We start from the raw sequence: 14,030 nt of genomic DNA on the forward strand, positions 1-14,030 counted from the left end.
CTTCTACCCAGAACGCACGTGCATACACACACAGGGTGGTGTGCATGTGTGTGTGTGTGTGTGTAGTACTCACACTGGGAGCAATGCGCTGTAGCTGCCTGAGGGTGATGCGGTTATACATGGTGCTGATGTCCTTTCTTTGGTCATCATATTCTGACACAGTGATCTGGAAAGGGAGGAGATTTTACTCAACTCCACACACACACACACACACACACACACACACACACACACACACACACACACACACACACACACACACACACACTACGCAGTCGCCTCACATTGGCCAGTCGAGTCTCCAGCTGTATAATCTCTTTGGACTTCTGTGTGGCATTGTGAGCCCCCAGCATGCTCAGCAGACGCTCCATCAGAGCCTTGTACGCCGCCAGGATCTGAGAAAGAGGAAGGAACAGCGACGTTAGTGGCGCCGTCGTCGCTAATGGCGGGTGACAAGGGGGTGACAGGTGGCAAAGTGGACGGGACAACAAAAGCACTGCAGGGGTTGTGTGTGTGTGTGTGTTTGTGTGTGTGTGTGTGTGTGGGTGGGTGGGGGGAAACAGGTGGATTGATGTAGAGGAGTTAGAGAAGAGGCAGCATGAATGATAGTTAGAGGGAAGGAGACAGGAGAAGCACCGATAGGGTCAAAGAAGAGGAAGAGGAGATGATGGAAAGGAGGGCGAGGTGGGGGGAGGCTTCGTAAACGGTGGTCCATATGCGGGGAAGCGAAGAGTGAAGAAAGAGTAGAGGATGATGGCGAAGTGGCGGCTGACGGGAGAGAGAAAGATGGAATTAAAGGAGCATGTTGACCTTCACGCTGTCTTCGTCCTGTCCCAGGTACAGACTTCTCTCAGGCAGAGTGAGCCCCTCTTGATCAATCTGTGCGTGCAGACACACACACACACACACACACACACACACACACACACACACACACACACACACACACACACACACGGTCCAAAGCTCAGCCAGTAATTACATTTCTTCTGGTACGTAGTCACATATGTGCCACTAAGCACTCCGCAGATGCTCATTCATATGTCTGGTTAATATTTCAACACTCTGCAGTAATGCTAACATTTAGAAACCATTCATAATGCTTTGCTACATGTTTAAATTATTCATGGTGTCTAATAAATAATTCATGCCGAGTTATTCATCTTTCATTAAATCCCCGATATTAGCCAACTAATGTGACCAGGCTTTAATAGTGACACTGCGCTGTCGATGCCATACGGATCCAAGTCTTTCTGAAGCTGTGAGTAGTTTGTTAGTGAGGAGGCATTAAATAAAAAAGCACCAAGAGATCATCTTAAAAAGCTTCAAACATGGCACAGTGCAAACATTTGGAAGTCGTGCTGACTTCAGGAAGCATTTGAAGGAAAATACATCTCAGGTAGGTCAGTTACGTTTTGGGCTGATGATGACGAATTTATTGGATCTGAAGTTTTAGAGTTTGAAGAGTCCTTTCAAAACGAGTCAATGTAAACAGTTATCGGAGTGATTAGTCGTCAAAATGGTAAGTGCATGTGTGCTAAGGTTCATGAGTGTCATCAGTCTGAAATGATAATTATCAGAAATGCTATAAAATGAACTGTTTGTGGGCTTTTGTTAGATACTGCATCAACAAAAAGTGGTAAGTTTGCGGTGACTTTCACCTTTGACCTTTAAATTGTAATGAACCAATCTTTGACTGAGCGTCCATTCTTATGTCAAATATAAAGTGATTACCTGAAAGGGTATAATAAGAATGAGACTGATGGAAAAATACTCCAATATCTGCAGAGACAGACCAGATCTACCAACTTCTTCAAACAGTAGGCTGCATCCACAAGACCACTTTTTGTTTTTGTAAGATCGTAGTGTATTCAAATGTTCATTTCAGTCCTAATTTGACCTTTTCAGAACCAACCAAACTGTTACCATCTTATCTTTGAATACTATTCCTATAAAGACAGGTACATTGGTTATTTGCGCCTTGGAATTTAGTCAATAAACAACTAATACTATTACTGGAAAAAAAAAGTGTAAAATACCAACACTGGACTCAATGTGCTTGTTCCAACCGGCTGCATGTCTCATTAATACGACTTGACGGCAGGAAGTCTCACACTAAGCTCTACTTGTTCACGTTGCGGAAGCCATGCGATGCATTTACTGGGACCACAGACACGAGTTCTCTGATGATGATGTTTTCACATCTTTGAGTTGCTGTGGATATTTATTCTCGGCTAAAAATGTAACTGCTGGCAATGACCACCTGGAATGTCACTTTGCTGACGGCGTTAAGGATCTCCATCTGGGACGGCTGAGCCACTGACCCGTTCACCAGCACATTAGTGCATGCTGGGTTGTTTTGGGAGTAACTGTGAGACCAGAACTTTAAAGTCTTATATGATGTTAGAATTAGATGTTTTCAAACCCAAGCTAAAAAGAAAGCGCACACCTCCAGCTCAGTGGGTTTTTATCGTCAATTATGGCAGAACTAACTGGTGTTTAAGTTATTTAGATCTTTTTCACCATTTCATTTGTGCAGTCTTGGGTCTTCAGCTTTGGTGTTTTCATCAACAGTCTGACTAACAAAGTGGAAATCATTTCAAACAATTGGCATTAGATAAAAAGAGTACTGATGATTTCAACAATAAGACAATATGAAGTTCACTTGTACCTGCAGATTTCCAGACTGCAAGAATAAAATAGCAAGATGACATTCATTTTGTTCTGAAAGTGACACAGACTACAGGTTTTTGGTCCCAGTGAATACAGAGCATGTGGTGTCATTTTAGGTAAATACACCAGGTTGCATTAAAATGGAATTGACTTGGCGAAGGAAAACATAAAAATCCATTAATGTTCTCACAAATCTACGTTGAGTCTCACCCTGATAGCATTCCTGGAGGAGTTTTTGTCATCCACGTTGACGGTGAGGGAGAAGAAGACGGCGGTGCTGTACACCCCTTGCGTCCTGTAGAGCAGCTCATTGAAGTCTGGCCTCTGTGGTGCACCCTCCCTCTCCCACCCAGCAGCACCGGGGGGAGCCCCCACCAGGTCCCACCCTCCGCAGGTGTCTATCACCTCCGTCATGGGGTCCGACCCAAGCTTGTCAATCTCCTGAATGTTGACGCAGGATCGATAGAACTCCTTAACCTTCCGCTCCGCCGACTCTACCCCGCGCCTCCGAATTGGCTCCAACAGGAGGCGCTGCAGCTTCTCCTCGTTGTGTTCTCCGATGGCAGTGATGATGCCGTAGCTCAGCTTGTCCTCAGGAATGCCGTGGCGCCTCAGCCAACCACCACAGGCGAAGGAGTAGAAGTCCTGGCAGGGCTGTATGGTCGGGTCAATGTTGGCCTGAACGAAGCGGGCCGCCCGCAGCAGGGAGCGCTTCCGTTGGCAGTCCTGTCGGCACTGCGGGTCCTGCTGGGCGTCCAGAGAAATGTACTTAAGTGCCAGCATGCTGCCCAGGATGACGCACATGCCCGCTGCGAACACCAGTGCAGAGAGGAGGCAGATCTCCCTCCGACTCCATCTGGGAAGGCCGCCGCCGTTGGTGTTGCTCTGATCTTTGTTTCGACCATTGGACCAGGTCCCACCGCGGCTTCGGCCCACATGACGGTCCAGGCTGCCCCCGAGGTGAAGGGTCATGCCGTTGCTGAGGATGTCGCTGCTGTAGCGTCCACCATATTTCACTTCTTGGAACTCATCATAGTGCGCAGTTAGAGAATACGTCTTCTCCATGGCAGAGGGAGTGTTTCTAGTAAGAAGCAGTACAAGGGTTTTAGAGGAAAAGGTCTTCAGAGTGCTGCCATGTCTGCTCCTTTGGTTACAAAAGGGAGAATTCTCACCACAGGGCAAAATACTGAAGTGATGTCAGAATCCTGTCGGCCCTCTTCACGCAAAGTCCCTTTTATTATTTTCAAATCAAAAGGCAGCAGAGCAAGGGACTCCCATTGTGCGCCAGGATTCTCTCGGGTCCTGCTCGAGCTCGCTCGCTCTCTCTCATCCTCTTCTTCTCCACTTCCTTTCCATTTGTTCTCCTCCCTTCCGTCGCTCCAACCAGTTACAGGTCACCTGTCGATAAAAATAGAAATGAGATTGAGGAAGTCTGCAGGTCGAGAGAGGGATAGGAAATTGAATCCTCGATTACAACAGCACAGAATGACAAAATAGTGCCTGTTTTGACAACATTTTTCTCCCACTCTGTCTCCCTGTTTATCAGACCAAAGCTGCCGGATTGATTGGTGATAGTAATCCCTCGGTGAGACCACGGTCCCCTCGGGGTGACACATGGCTTTGAACAGATCAATGAGGACCAAAGAGTCGAGCATCAGCTGGCCGCTGGAAGAGGTGTGGCAATCCCCATAACTTAGCTTGTGTCAGCCCAATCTCTTGCCAAACTTTTTATTATTACAGAAGGACTGAGAATTTATTGGCTCTATGATATACAATATAGGATCCGCACCCTCAGAGTCCAGCTTCCCACACAGGACCTTCAGTATACACCAGGTGACCAATATTTCTGGATATCTTTAACATGAATTAAACTCAATCTTTTTAGATGATTTCATTTCTTTGCTGTATAAATACTTTTTGTTTCTTGTTTTGTTTTACGTCAGATCCCCGTCGGTTCCCTTCAGCAGAAGGGTTTATGCGTTTTAGCATGACTAATGGGGGACCGGCAGATTGTCCCTCGTTGGCTTGGCCGTGCCCTATTACATTTACTAACAACACAGAGGAAATCTGGTGATCCTCAGCGGAGCTTTTAAGGGAATAACAAACCATCACATGAGAGTCGGCGTCTAAAACACAATTCAAATGCACATGCATCATTAAGTGGGTCGACTCGCAGACGATTTCTGAGAGCAAACACACTGGAATCACAGCAAGTATATGTATTTGTATCATGCAGGATAGCTGCTTAACATTCCATAGGTGTCTGTATTCTCCTTTGCTGCTACTGTTGTATTCTACATGTTGCCTGCAGGCAATATCACAGACCTTTAGACAGATGTTGTTTGTAGATTACTGTTAAGCATTTAACACAACAATCCCCTCTGGACACATCACAGAGCAGATCGACTCTTCTCTGTGTGTGCTTTAATTTTTTTTTTATGTTGACAGGAATCACACCTAATCTTCATTCACCTTTCTTACATTATATAACTACAAAAAGAGAAGCCACCTTTCATTTTGCCGTTTCCTGAACCTATGATGTAGTTAACAGGATCCTACTTGTTCATACGGCAGTGCTGCTTGAGCCCCAGAAGATCACACTGTATATCCAACATTAACATCCAGCATTAGAAATAGTATATAGACTTTACTTATATAGCACATTTTACAGCTTTAGCTGTCTCAAGCACCTTATATAATTACATTAGATTAAACCAGATATTACTTTAGCAGCAAGGGGGGTGGGGGTGGGAGGTGGCAACCTAATTCACCAATTCACATGCAGTCACTCACATACCAATGGTGACGACTTCCATGTAAGGAGACATCATGGACAGAGCGAAACAGAGGATCGAACCCCAGACTTTTTATGTAAAAGAAAAACCCATTTCAACAAGTGGAACACTGGCCCCCATTTCACAAAGAATTCCCCAAGTTTTTTGTATAATTTGATGAAAATATTGTTAGTTTCACCAGCGTGACAACTGTGAAACATGATGGAGGTATCATCAGGCTGTAGGGCTGCCTCATTGCCCATAGTACGTAGTGGAAGCAGGAAGTCTGTTTCGAAAGTCAACCAGTAGCACACTTTAAAGAGACTAGATTGAACATTTGGAGAGAGCTGCATATCCGCCACTGTAGAAACGGGAAGAAACAGCTGCACCTCATCCCAGTAGAAAAGTGTCAGAAACATGCAGCAGCCATGCAGAAAGCCCCCATGTCCTGACAAGAGATGTTCGGAGGCTGTTATAGCTGATTAAGGCCTTTTCTATGTTGCCTTTCCAAGTGAAAATGGTAAACTTTCATTGCATTTTGGTTGTTTACACAACACCGGTTGTCAGAACGACTGAAAATGCAATTTTTTGTAATCGAGTTCCACGGCGGTGCCATGTGCTTGTTTTGGTGCCCTTTTCTTTTGATCTGTTTTCCTGATTGCCTCTTTCTGCTAAAAAAATGTTGGGTTGTGACGCTCTAACAGAATTTGGTTGTGTTTAAGACAATGACATTAAAGCGTTTGAATCCTGAATCTTCCTTCGAGCTGTCCATTTCCTCTCGTATCCTGTCAATCTCCACTCAATGAGTCGCGGCTCTATTACTGCTACGAATATCATTGTAACTGCTTCCATTAAAGGTTAGCACTGTTCACTACAGCTCATCTTGCTGATAAACACGGCACGCCAGCAGTTCTTTTAAAAAGTCCTCAAATGCTTTTGATTGAATGTTGCATACGCCCATTTTTACGTGATAAATATTTACCCAATTTACTCTCAGCATGCCACACTGTGAACGACGGTGCCTGTGACCATTTGAAAACAGAGTTGAATTAGAGAGATGCGTTGATAAATGGGCTTTGGGAAGCTGTCCCAGTGCGAGTTTACCAAGCCCGTGTGTGAGTGCGCTTTCAGAGGCCTCGGCGTAGTGAACTCGGAGAGAGCTGTGAAGGCTATCTGTGAGAATTGATCCGCCTCACCTCCACTGAGGATCGCAAACTTCAGCACGGATGTCTTTGGTAAGCTTTCCTTCTCTTTACGAGAGTGCTGTATGTAGATAAGAGGAGGAACAGCGGCGGCGGTGGGGGTGGGTGGGTGGGTCGGTGTAGCGGGTGGCTGAAGAGAGATTAAGTTTGGTGTTCATAAGTGAATGGTTTAGTAGTGAGTCTCTGGTCATACAGGACTTTTACCAATGTGCAGATGGATGATGAGTGGCTTTAAGTGGTCCGCTTTAGTGGGAAAAGAAAAGACCGTCCCAGTGTGTGCAGGGAAAAGGTGAGGCCGGTGGTGCAGTGATAAAAAATTCTTGTCTACCACTGCAGAGACGTGGCGTGCTGGTCCCAGTGGTGATAACTCTGGCTTGGTCGTGTGCGCCAACAAATACAACCCACTTGGTCTTGTTGGGAGGAAGCCAGGCAAGAAGTCTCCTTGTAAATTCCCACTGCCCCTTCAAACCAGATGATTCTGGGCGTGTGATTCACGTTGAATGCCAATGCAAGTTGAAGCAACACGATGTGCACATTGGGGGATGGCGTGGAGAGGTTATATTTGATTCTAAAGAAGAGAAAGTTATAGAGATTATGTAGAGATGTGTCAGTTATTTTTTAAAGATTCTTTCCAAGTTGTTTCTGTTTGAGATAGGTGCTGTAAAACGAAAGGGAATGCTGGAAAGAGTAAAGGTCGAGGGCAGGTTAACAGCTGACTGCTTCAGGTACACTCCATCTGGCCATGCCGTCACATTACATTATACATGATACATGATAATCTACTCGTCATTGTTAATGTTTACAGGCCATGCTAATTACACCGTTTTCAGCATTTCTGGCAGTTCTTTATAAATACACCCTGTTTGCAGAACGTTGCCATGTAAATGAGAAACTTTCCGGAAAACGCATGTATTTTCACTATAAACGCTGTCATGTAAACGGAACCTTAAACGTTTGTGGGCGACTGTCGCTCGGTCCGTAGAGACGGTCGTCTCTCAAGTTGGAAGGCTGCAGGAAGCTTATGAATTTGTTAGCTCGTGCCCTTCAAAGAGCTTTAAGGGATTACACCAACATGAGAAAATTAAGAGGTCAAGGGATCTTTTTTTTTTCCTATTCAATTCTTTTGAAATCAATTCGTAAAGACAGATGGGCATGGTGAAGGGTGGGTGGGTAGCACCATATGTCTGTAAGTGAATGGAGGGCTTGTTTTATCATACTGCATGAAACGTGATGTATTAATAAAGATTGAATGATTGACTGCTTGATTGATTGAATATCACATAAACCGTTCATGATTCATTGTCACAAATCATTAGGTTATAAATTTTATTTTCTTGCAGTAGTTTAAGTAATTTATGATGCGATCGAGGTTTGTTTAGTAAAATATTAACACATTTCACATTACACTGTTTTATCAACATATTGTTATTCTGTTTTATGCAATAATGTGGTGATATATATGATCATGATTAGTCAAATCGGCTATTCAGGTCTGGAGTTGATTAGCTTTAAGACAGAAAAAAGCCGGATGCCAATTATAACTGTCAGATTATTTTTTTCCCCCAAACAAAAATGCCATAGTTGGGATTTTGCGGCATCATTCAAAATAAACAGTCCATCTGTTGACAGAGTGGTCTTGTCACTGCCCTGGAGACCCCTAATGTTTGATCGCCGTGCGAACACACCGGATTGTGGAACTGGAGCGTCTGGGCTTCTGTGAAAAGTTTTGGGCACCGAAACATGAGAGCAAAAGGCAGAAAAACTAGTAGAAAGTCAAGGATACCATGTCTGCCTGCTGTCATTATCACTCCAACTCATCATCCATCAACCTTCTGCTTTGTTACACACACACACACACACACACACACACACACACACACACACACACACACACACACACACACACACACACACACACACACACACACACACACACACACACACACACACACACACACACCCACGCACACACACCGTTAGAACCGTGCTCGATCTATGAAAGCCAGCTCACTATCAACCTCTTGCACTTCATGAACATCATTTACTATGATGTTAATAAAACTGTTAGGAATCAGCATCGAGCAGTCTTTTAACGCAGGTTCACTCCTCTCTGTCAGATTGGTGGCCGCGTCGCTACTCCTTAAGCATTACAATACATTATGACACACACACACACACACACACACACACACACACACACACACACACACACACACACACACACACACACACACACACACACACACACACACACACACACACACACACACACACACACACACACACACACACACCGGGCGGACACCCAGCGCACGGGCTAATGGATTGGATCTTGTGGGTGCCATCGCGCCAAGAAAAGGCACGTGTGATAAATGGCTATTTACCGAACATGACAAGATCTAATATCTGAGTCATGCTAAAGCTCTCTCACACAACACACACACACACACACACACACACACACACACACACACACACACACACACACACACACACACACACACACACACACACACACACACACACACACACACACACACACACACACACACACACCCTGTTGATGTATAGTGTCCTGTCAGTTGTCAAATATTTCTCATAAATCTTTCAAGCAAAACAAAATCACTTATCCACTAATAACAGGGGGCTTTTCAATGTTTGGCTCGTGGACCTCCGGGTGTCCTGGAGGTTGTAAAAGTGGTTCTATGATCACAAATGAACATCAAGGACATTTTAAAGTGAAAACAGAAAACTTTTGTTGGATTTTTTGGGGGGGTCCATCAGTAACAGTGGTGCTCGGAGCCGATGGAAACGCTGCTAATGACTCTCTGGAAACAGGCGGAAAAGCAACTATGGCACATGAGCACAGCGGCTGTAGTAAATAGTTATTCTGCACATGTGTGAGTAAATGGAAAATAACAATGATGGTGGCCTCCAGAGTGTCGGGACTCCCAGTCCAGATTCTCCTGGGACTTGGTGGTTTTACGGTTGAGATTCATTGTGATAGCAATTCAACCTGGACGTCTGTCCGTGCGAATGTGTATGTACTCTATTCTCGATGTGTACTATGTGTACTCCCTGTGTGTGTGCTTTCATTACAAAAACAACCAACTTGTCGCCTGGCATGCTAACTACATCGTTTTCAGCGTTTCTGCTGATTCCGTGAAAATAGACATTGTTTTCAAAACAATGCCAAAAACATGAAACTTTTTCTGAAACGAAAACGCAAAAACAAGTCGATTTCACTTGAAACCTTGTGTGAATCTTAGAACTAATATTAAAGCTTATTGTGAGCAACTAATCTACTTTTTTTGTGTTTCACCTTTTTTGTTAAATCAGTCAACCAATGAAATATAGAACGGTACAAACAGCTTCAGATTAATTTGTAGGCTGCACATCGTCGCAGAAAACAAATGCCTTGTCTTTAGGTTCTTTCAAAAGAAGACATTCATCACAAGCTTCAATTTTCACTTTTTTCCCCCCCTGAGATTAAACACAATCTTTACTGGAGATTAACCCACAACGATACACCAGAGACCTGCTAACTTTTCCCAGTCAGTGACTATACATGTATTAGCTGCAGTTTAAAATGACTGTTAAAACAAATTGTTTACTGACCTTACAGCCACTTTTCTTATTGACCCAGGTCCTGCACGGTTCCCTTTGCTGCATCCTCGCTAATGTAACGTTGGCAGTTTTCGAGGATCAAAAGCAAAGACTGAAGAAGATCTAAATCTATCAGAAATGCTCGACAAACCACCAAAAATCTTTGTACGTTAACTTTAAAGAATTAAGATAACTTTCTCCTTGACAAGCCGGCTGCTTCATACAAAAGTGCTACAAAACATTTCCCTTTTTAAGACACAGTGAAGGATTTGACAATAACGGACAGACTCAACGTGAAGCTGCCATTTCTCCACGTTGAGCCCACTGATGTCGCTCGGGCATCTGATTGCGGCGCCCCTCTGTGGCGCCTCATTAAAGGTTTACCAGGCACATCAAACTGAGGTGCGGCACCGATGTAGGGTATTCTGAAGAGATATATCTTTCAGTTGTTTTGGTATTGGCTTGGGGTCCGAGCACGAATGTCTCTGCTCTCCATATTTTCACCCGATCCGATCCGAAGTGGACAAAACGGGAAAGACGAAGGATGGAGATCAACACTCCGCGGGCGTCTTCTGAGAGACAGACTAAAGAAAAAAAACAACCTGGTTCTACATATTTAAACAATAAGGAATCAGTGGTGTTAAAATATTCTATCATGGTCATTTGGAGAAGCTTTGATTTCTACACTATGATCATGTAGCACAGTGCCTGAATCGATCAATAATGCTTTGGTCTGGAGCTTTTAGTAAGAGCGTAGAACTTTCTGTCAAGGTCAAACAATGAGGAGAATCGCTACCACTGTTGTGAAATGTTAACACAGAACTTACTCTTTGAGCAAATGCTCCACAATTCCTGAGTAACATTGGTCGGCGCTTTCGAACAGAGCCGTTTGTTTGAATTATGAAATGACTTGTTACACGTGTCGCATACCCTGAAGACAACACGGACCTTTCTCCTGCTCCTCTAACCACTAATCATAAATCCTCAGAGGAGATCAATGGGTAATCAATGGGTCAGGTTCACACAACTGTTCTGTGGAGTACACTGAACGAATCACAGATTTCCTGACTAATGCAAAGAGTCCAATAACCGGGCTTTGAACACAGACGCAGTGCTGGTGTCAGTTAATCGACTCACTAATGTCGCCGGGCTCCTTTTAAAGGTGCACCTTTAGCAAACATAAAAAGAGAAAATCTCAAAATGAGCGAATCAAACACTCATTGCAAATGAAAGCTTGCCACATCAGCTTGAGGCTTGCTGAGTTATGGTTGCAGACTCTCGGTGCATCAAGGGTTTGCGCATCAACGGATCTGAATTGTTCCCCAGTGGTCTGAGGAGGCAGACAGATTTGTTGCCTGTGCGATGGAGAGTTACCTCGGGTAAACACCATCCAGCAACTCAGTAGCAAAGTTGCCAAAAGCGATTGCTTGAACGCACATTACCAAGACCGTTAAGACGAAGTCGGCAGCTGGTATTTATTGCTCAGAAGAAGCAAAAAAAAAAAAAACCAACAACAATAATAATGATTTCACCCCCAACCTGCTGCACCATCACATTCATCTCATCTCCGAAATGATATTGACTGCATTAGTTCTCCTCACAAATCATCACAACACAGCATTTTTTTTTTTTTTTAAAAACCCTGGATGACACCATCCCTTTCCACACAACCGGAGTTAACATAAATCTAAAGCAAACTTCTTTCCCCCCGTGCAGTTTGTGATGATTTTTAGTGGTACCCAGAAATAACGGCTTACCCTCAAGCTTTTATCTCCCCTCGGGCTGGTTACGTCACCTGAAAGCCTGCTATAAATGGGTTTATTATCCCCCTAATCAAAGTGGTCACAGAGCCTGCCCCCAAAAAGCTTCACGGCACTCAGTGGGTTTAGCTCTGGGAGTCTGTCTCCCCGACACCCTGCCTACCCCTGGAACCTTATCGCTGGTGGCCAGAGGCAGCAGTAGAGTGCCACGGTGTGTTTGTATGGGGCCATGGATTTAGATACACCATACAGCTCCGAAGGTCCTGTGGACTGACAGGAGGTACTCCTCAAGACTTGTACTCAAGCAAAAGCTCCTCCTATAAAAGCTGTTTGGGCTGCGTGTGTGTGTGTGTGTTCGCGTTCAGGGAGTACTTTATTCTTGTTTTAATTATTAAAACATAAGCGCTTCACTCATTCTAAAGGACACAACACACACACACACACACACACACACACACACACACACACACACACACACACACACACACACACACACACACACACACACACACACACACACACACACACACACACACTGTAACTCTATTATACGTATGGACTCCCCAGACTCCTTTTCTGGAGCTGCAGTTTGCTAAAGTATAATTCCAAGATTTCGAACTTTACATATTTATGTCTCCAAACGCACAACACATAAATTTTCTTTATTAAATAGTCTTTAAAGAAACACATTTAGTCACTGATTAAAGGGAGAAAAAGAATAATGAATGTTTTATGCAATTTACTTTCAAAAGTCTTGAATAGTGTTCTTTCATTGTGGCATCTTTCCAGCGAGGAAAATTAAACGGTTATGGATTTGTAATGGAAAAGACCACAGAGAATCTCAAGCAGACTCCTCAGAGTGAGGTGAGGGTGTCGGGCTTGGACTGGGGTGCGATTTTAAACTTTTTTTGGTGCAGCAATACTCATTGTGTAAAAGCGCAACACTGTCTGTGCGCAAAAAGGCACAAAAAAGAGCTTATTCCAAACTATAAAAGTAATTACCCCCCCCTTAAAAAAAAGCGTCTTGCGTGTGATCTGTTTTAAAATAATGTGATTAACAATAACTTTTGTATTGTAGACCGAGCAGGTAGGCAACCCCAAGGAAACGGTTGGGAAGAACCCTAAGAAAGACACACAAGCCCGTGTAGGATAATTAATTACTGGCAAAGGCAACGTGCAGATTTACACACTCTTTTTTCTCCCTTTCTCTCACTCGTTGCTATCACAATCCGTCCTGTCTTCTCTCTTTATAGTCGTGATCACGCAAAGTTTTAACTTCCTCCGCACAAACAGCGCCACACGGCAGAGACGCGTGGTCACCAAGCAGCAGTGGGCGCGCAGCGCAGACGTGACGCCCAAGTTAATCTACAAGTCTTCCCCGGTTTACCTCGCTCCTTTCACGCCATTAAACAAGAAGACACTCACGTGTGGAATTCCACAAACGCTGCAGAGCGCGCGCGGAGCAGCAGCACCCGGGTAACGGAGACGCGCAGAGGCGCGACAGACTGATGGAAACTTGTGCAGGAAGCCCCTACCTGTGGTGGGAGAATCCCCGCCGAAGAAGAAGAAGAAGAGAGTAAAAAAAGAGGAAAGAAAAGACAGGCGTTGCAGTGTGCGTTTGTGTGCGCAAAGTGATGCGATCCACTCCACCGCTGTGGGTCCGACTGGATTATCCCGGGCCCCCTCCCCTCCAGAGATCGGCACTCACCGGGATCCGCACCGATCTCTGCCGCCGCTGCAGCGCACAGCCTCCGATGTATGAAGGGGTGAGAGAGAGAGAGGGGGAGAGAGAGAGAGAGAGAGAGAGAGAGAGAGAGAGAGAGAGAGAGAGAGAGAGAGAGAGAGAGAGAGAGAGAGGGAGAGACCCATCAACAGGAAAGGTAGGCGCGCACCCTCAATTATAACCAGATGTTTTCCCGCTGAGACGTGTGATTATTGACGATTTATCTGTCTGGAAATACATTTTAACATCTCTTTGGAACATTTGTGTGAGAAGGTTTCCGATAGATTTAGTC

General features: G+C 44.6%; 1 protein-coding gene across 4 annotated transcripts in view; it reads right to left on the reverse strand.

Annotated features, from left to right (window-relative positions):
- Nucleotides 1–13,775, reverse strand: part of ecel1 (endothelin converting enzyme-like 1) — a gene marked incomplete at its 5' end in the record, with an annotated part of 58,850 nt that extends 45,075 nt beyond the window's left edge. The window contains 6 exons of one of the 4 annotated variants that reach the window (XM_080459040.1): nucleotides 74–166; nucleotides 285–395; nucleotides 811–879; nucleotides 2,884–3,754; nucleotides 3,846–4,071; nucleotides 13,724–13,775. In XM_080459040.1, the coding sequence (XP_080315166.1) occupies nucleotides 74–166; nucleotides 285–395; nucleotides 811–879; nucleotides 2,884–3,738 (1,128 nt within the window). Of the gene's footprint in view, nucleotides 1–73; nucleotides 167–284; nucleotides 396–810; nucleotides 880–2,883; nucleotides 4,072–13,550 lie in introns of those variants that run through there. The other 3 variants (XM_080459042.1, XM_080459041.1, XM_080459039.1) reach the window with 3 other exon arrangements.
- Between the last annotated feature and the right edge of the window lie 255 nt (nucleotides 13,776–14,030).

Source organism: Lipophrys pholis (genome assembly GCF_963383615.2).
Source record: "Lipophrys pholis genome assembly, chromosome: 3".
Taxonomy (NCBI): domain Eukaryota; kingdom Metazoa; phylum Chordata; class Actinopteri; order Blenniiformes; family Blenniidae; genus Lipophrys; species Lipophrys pholis.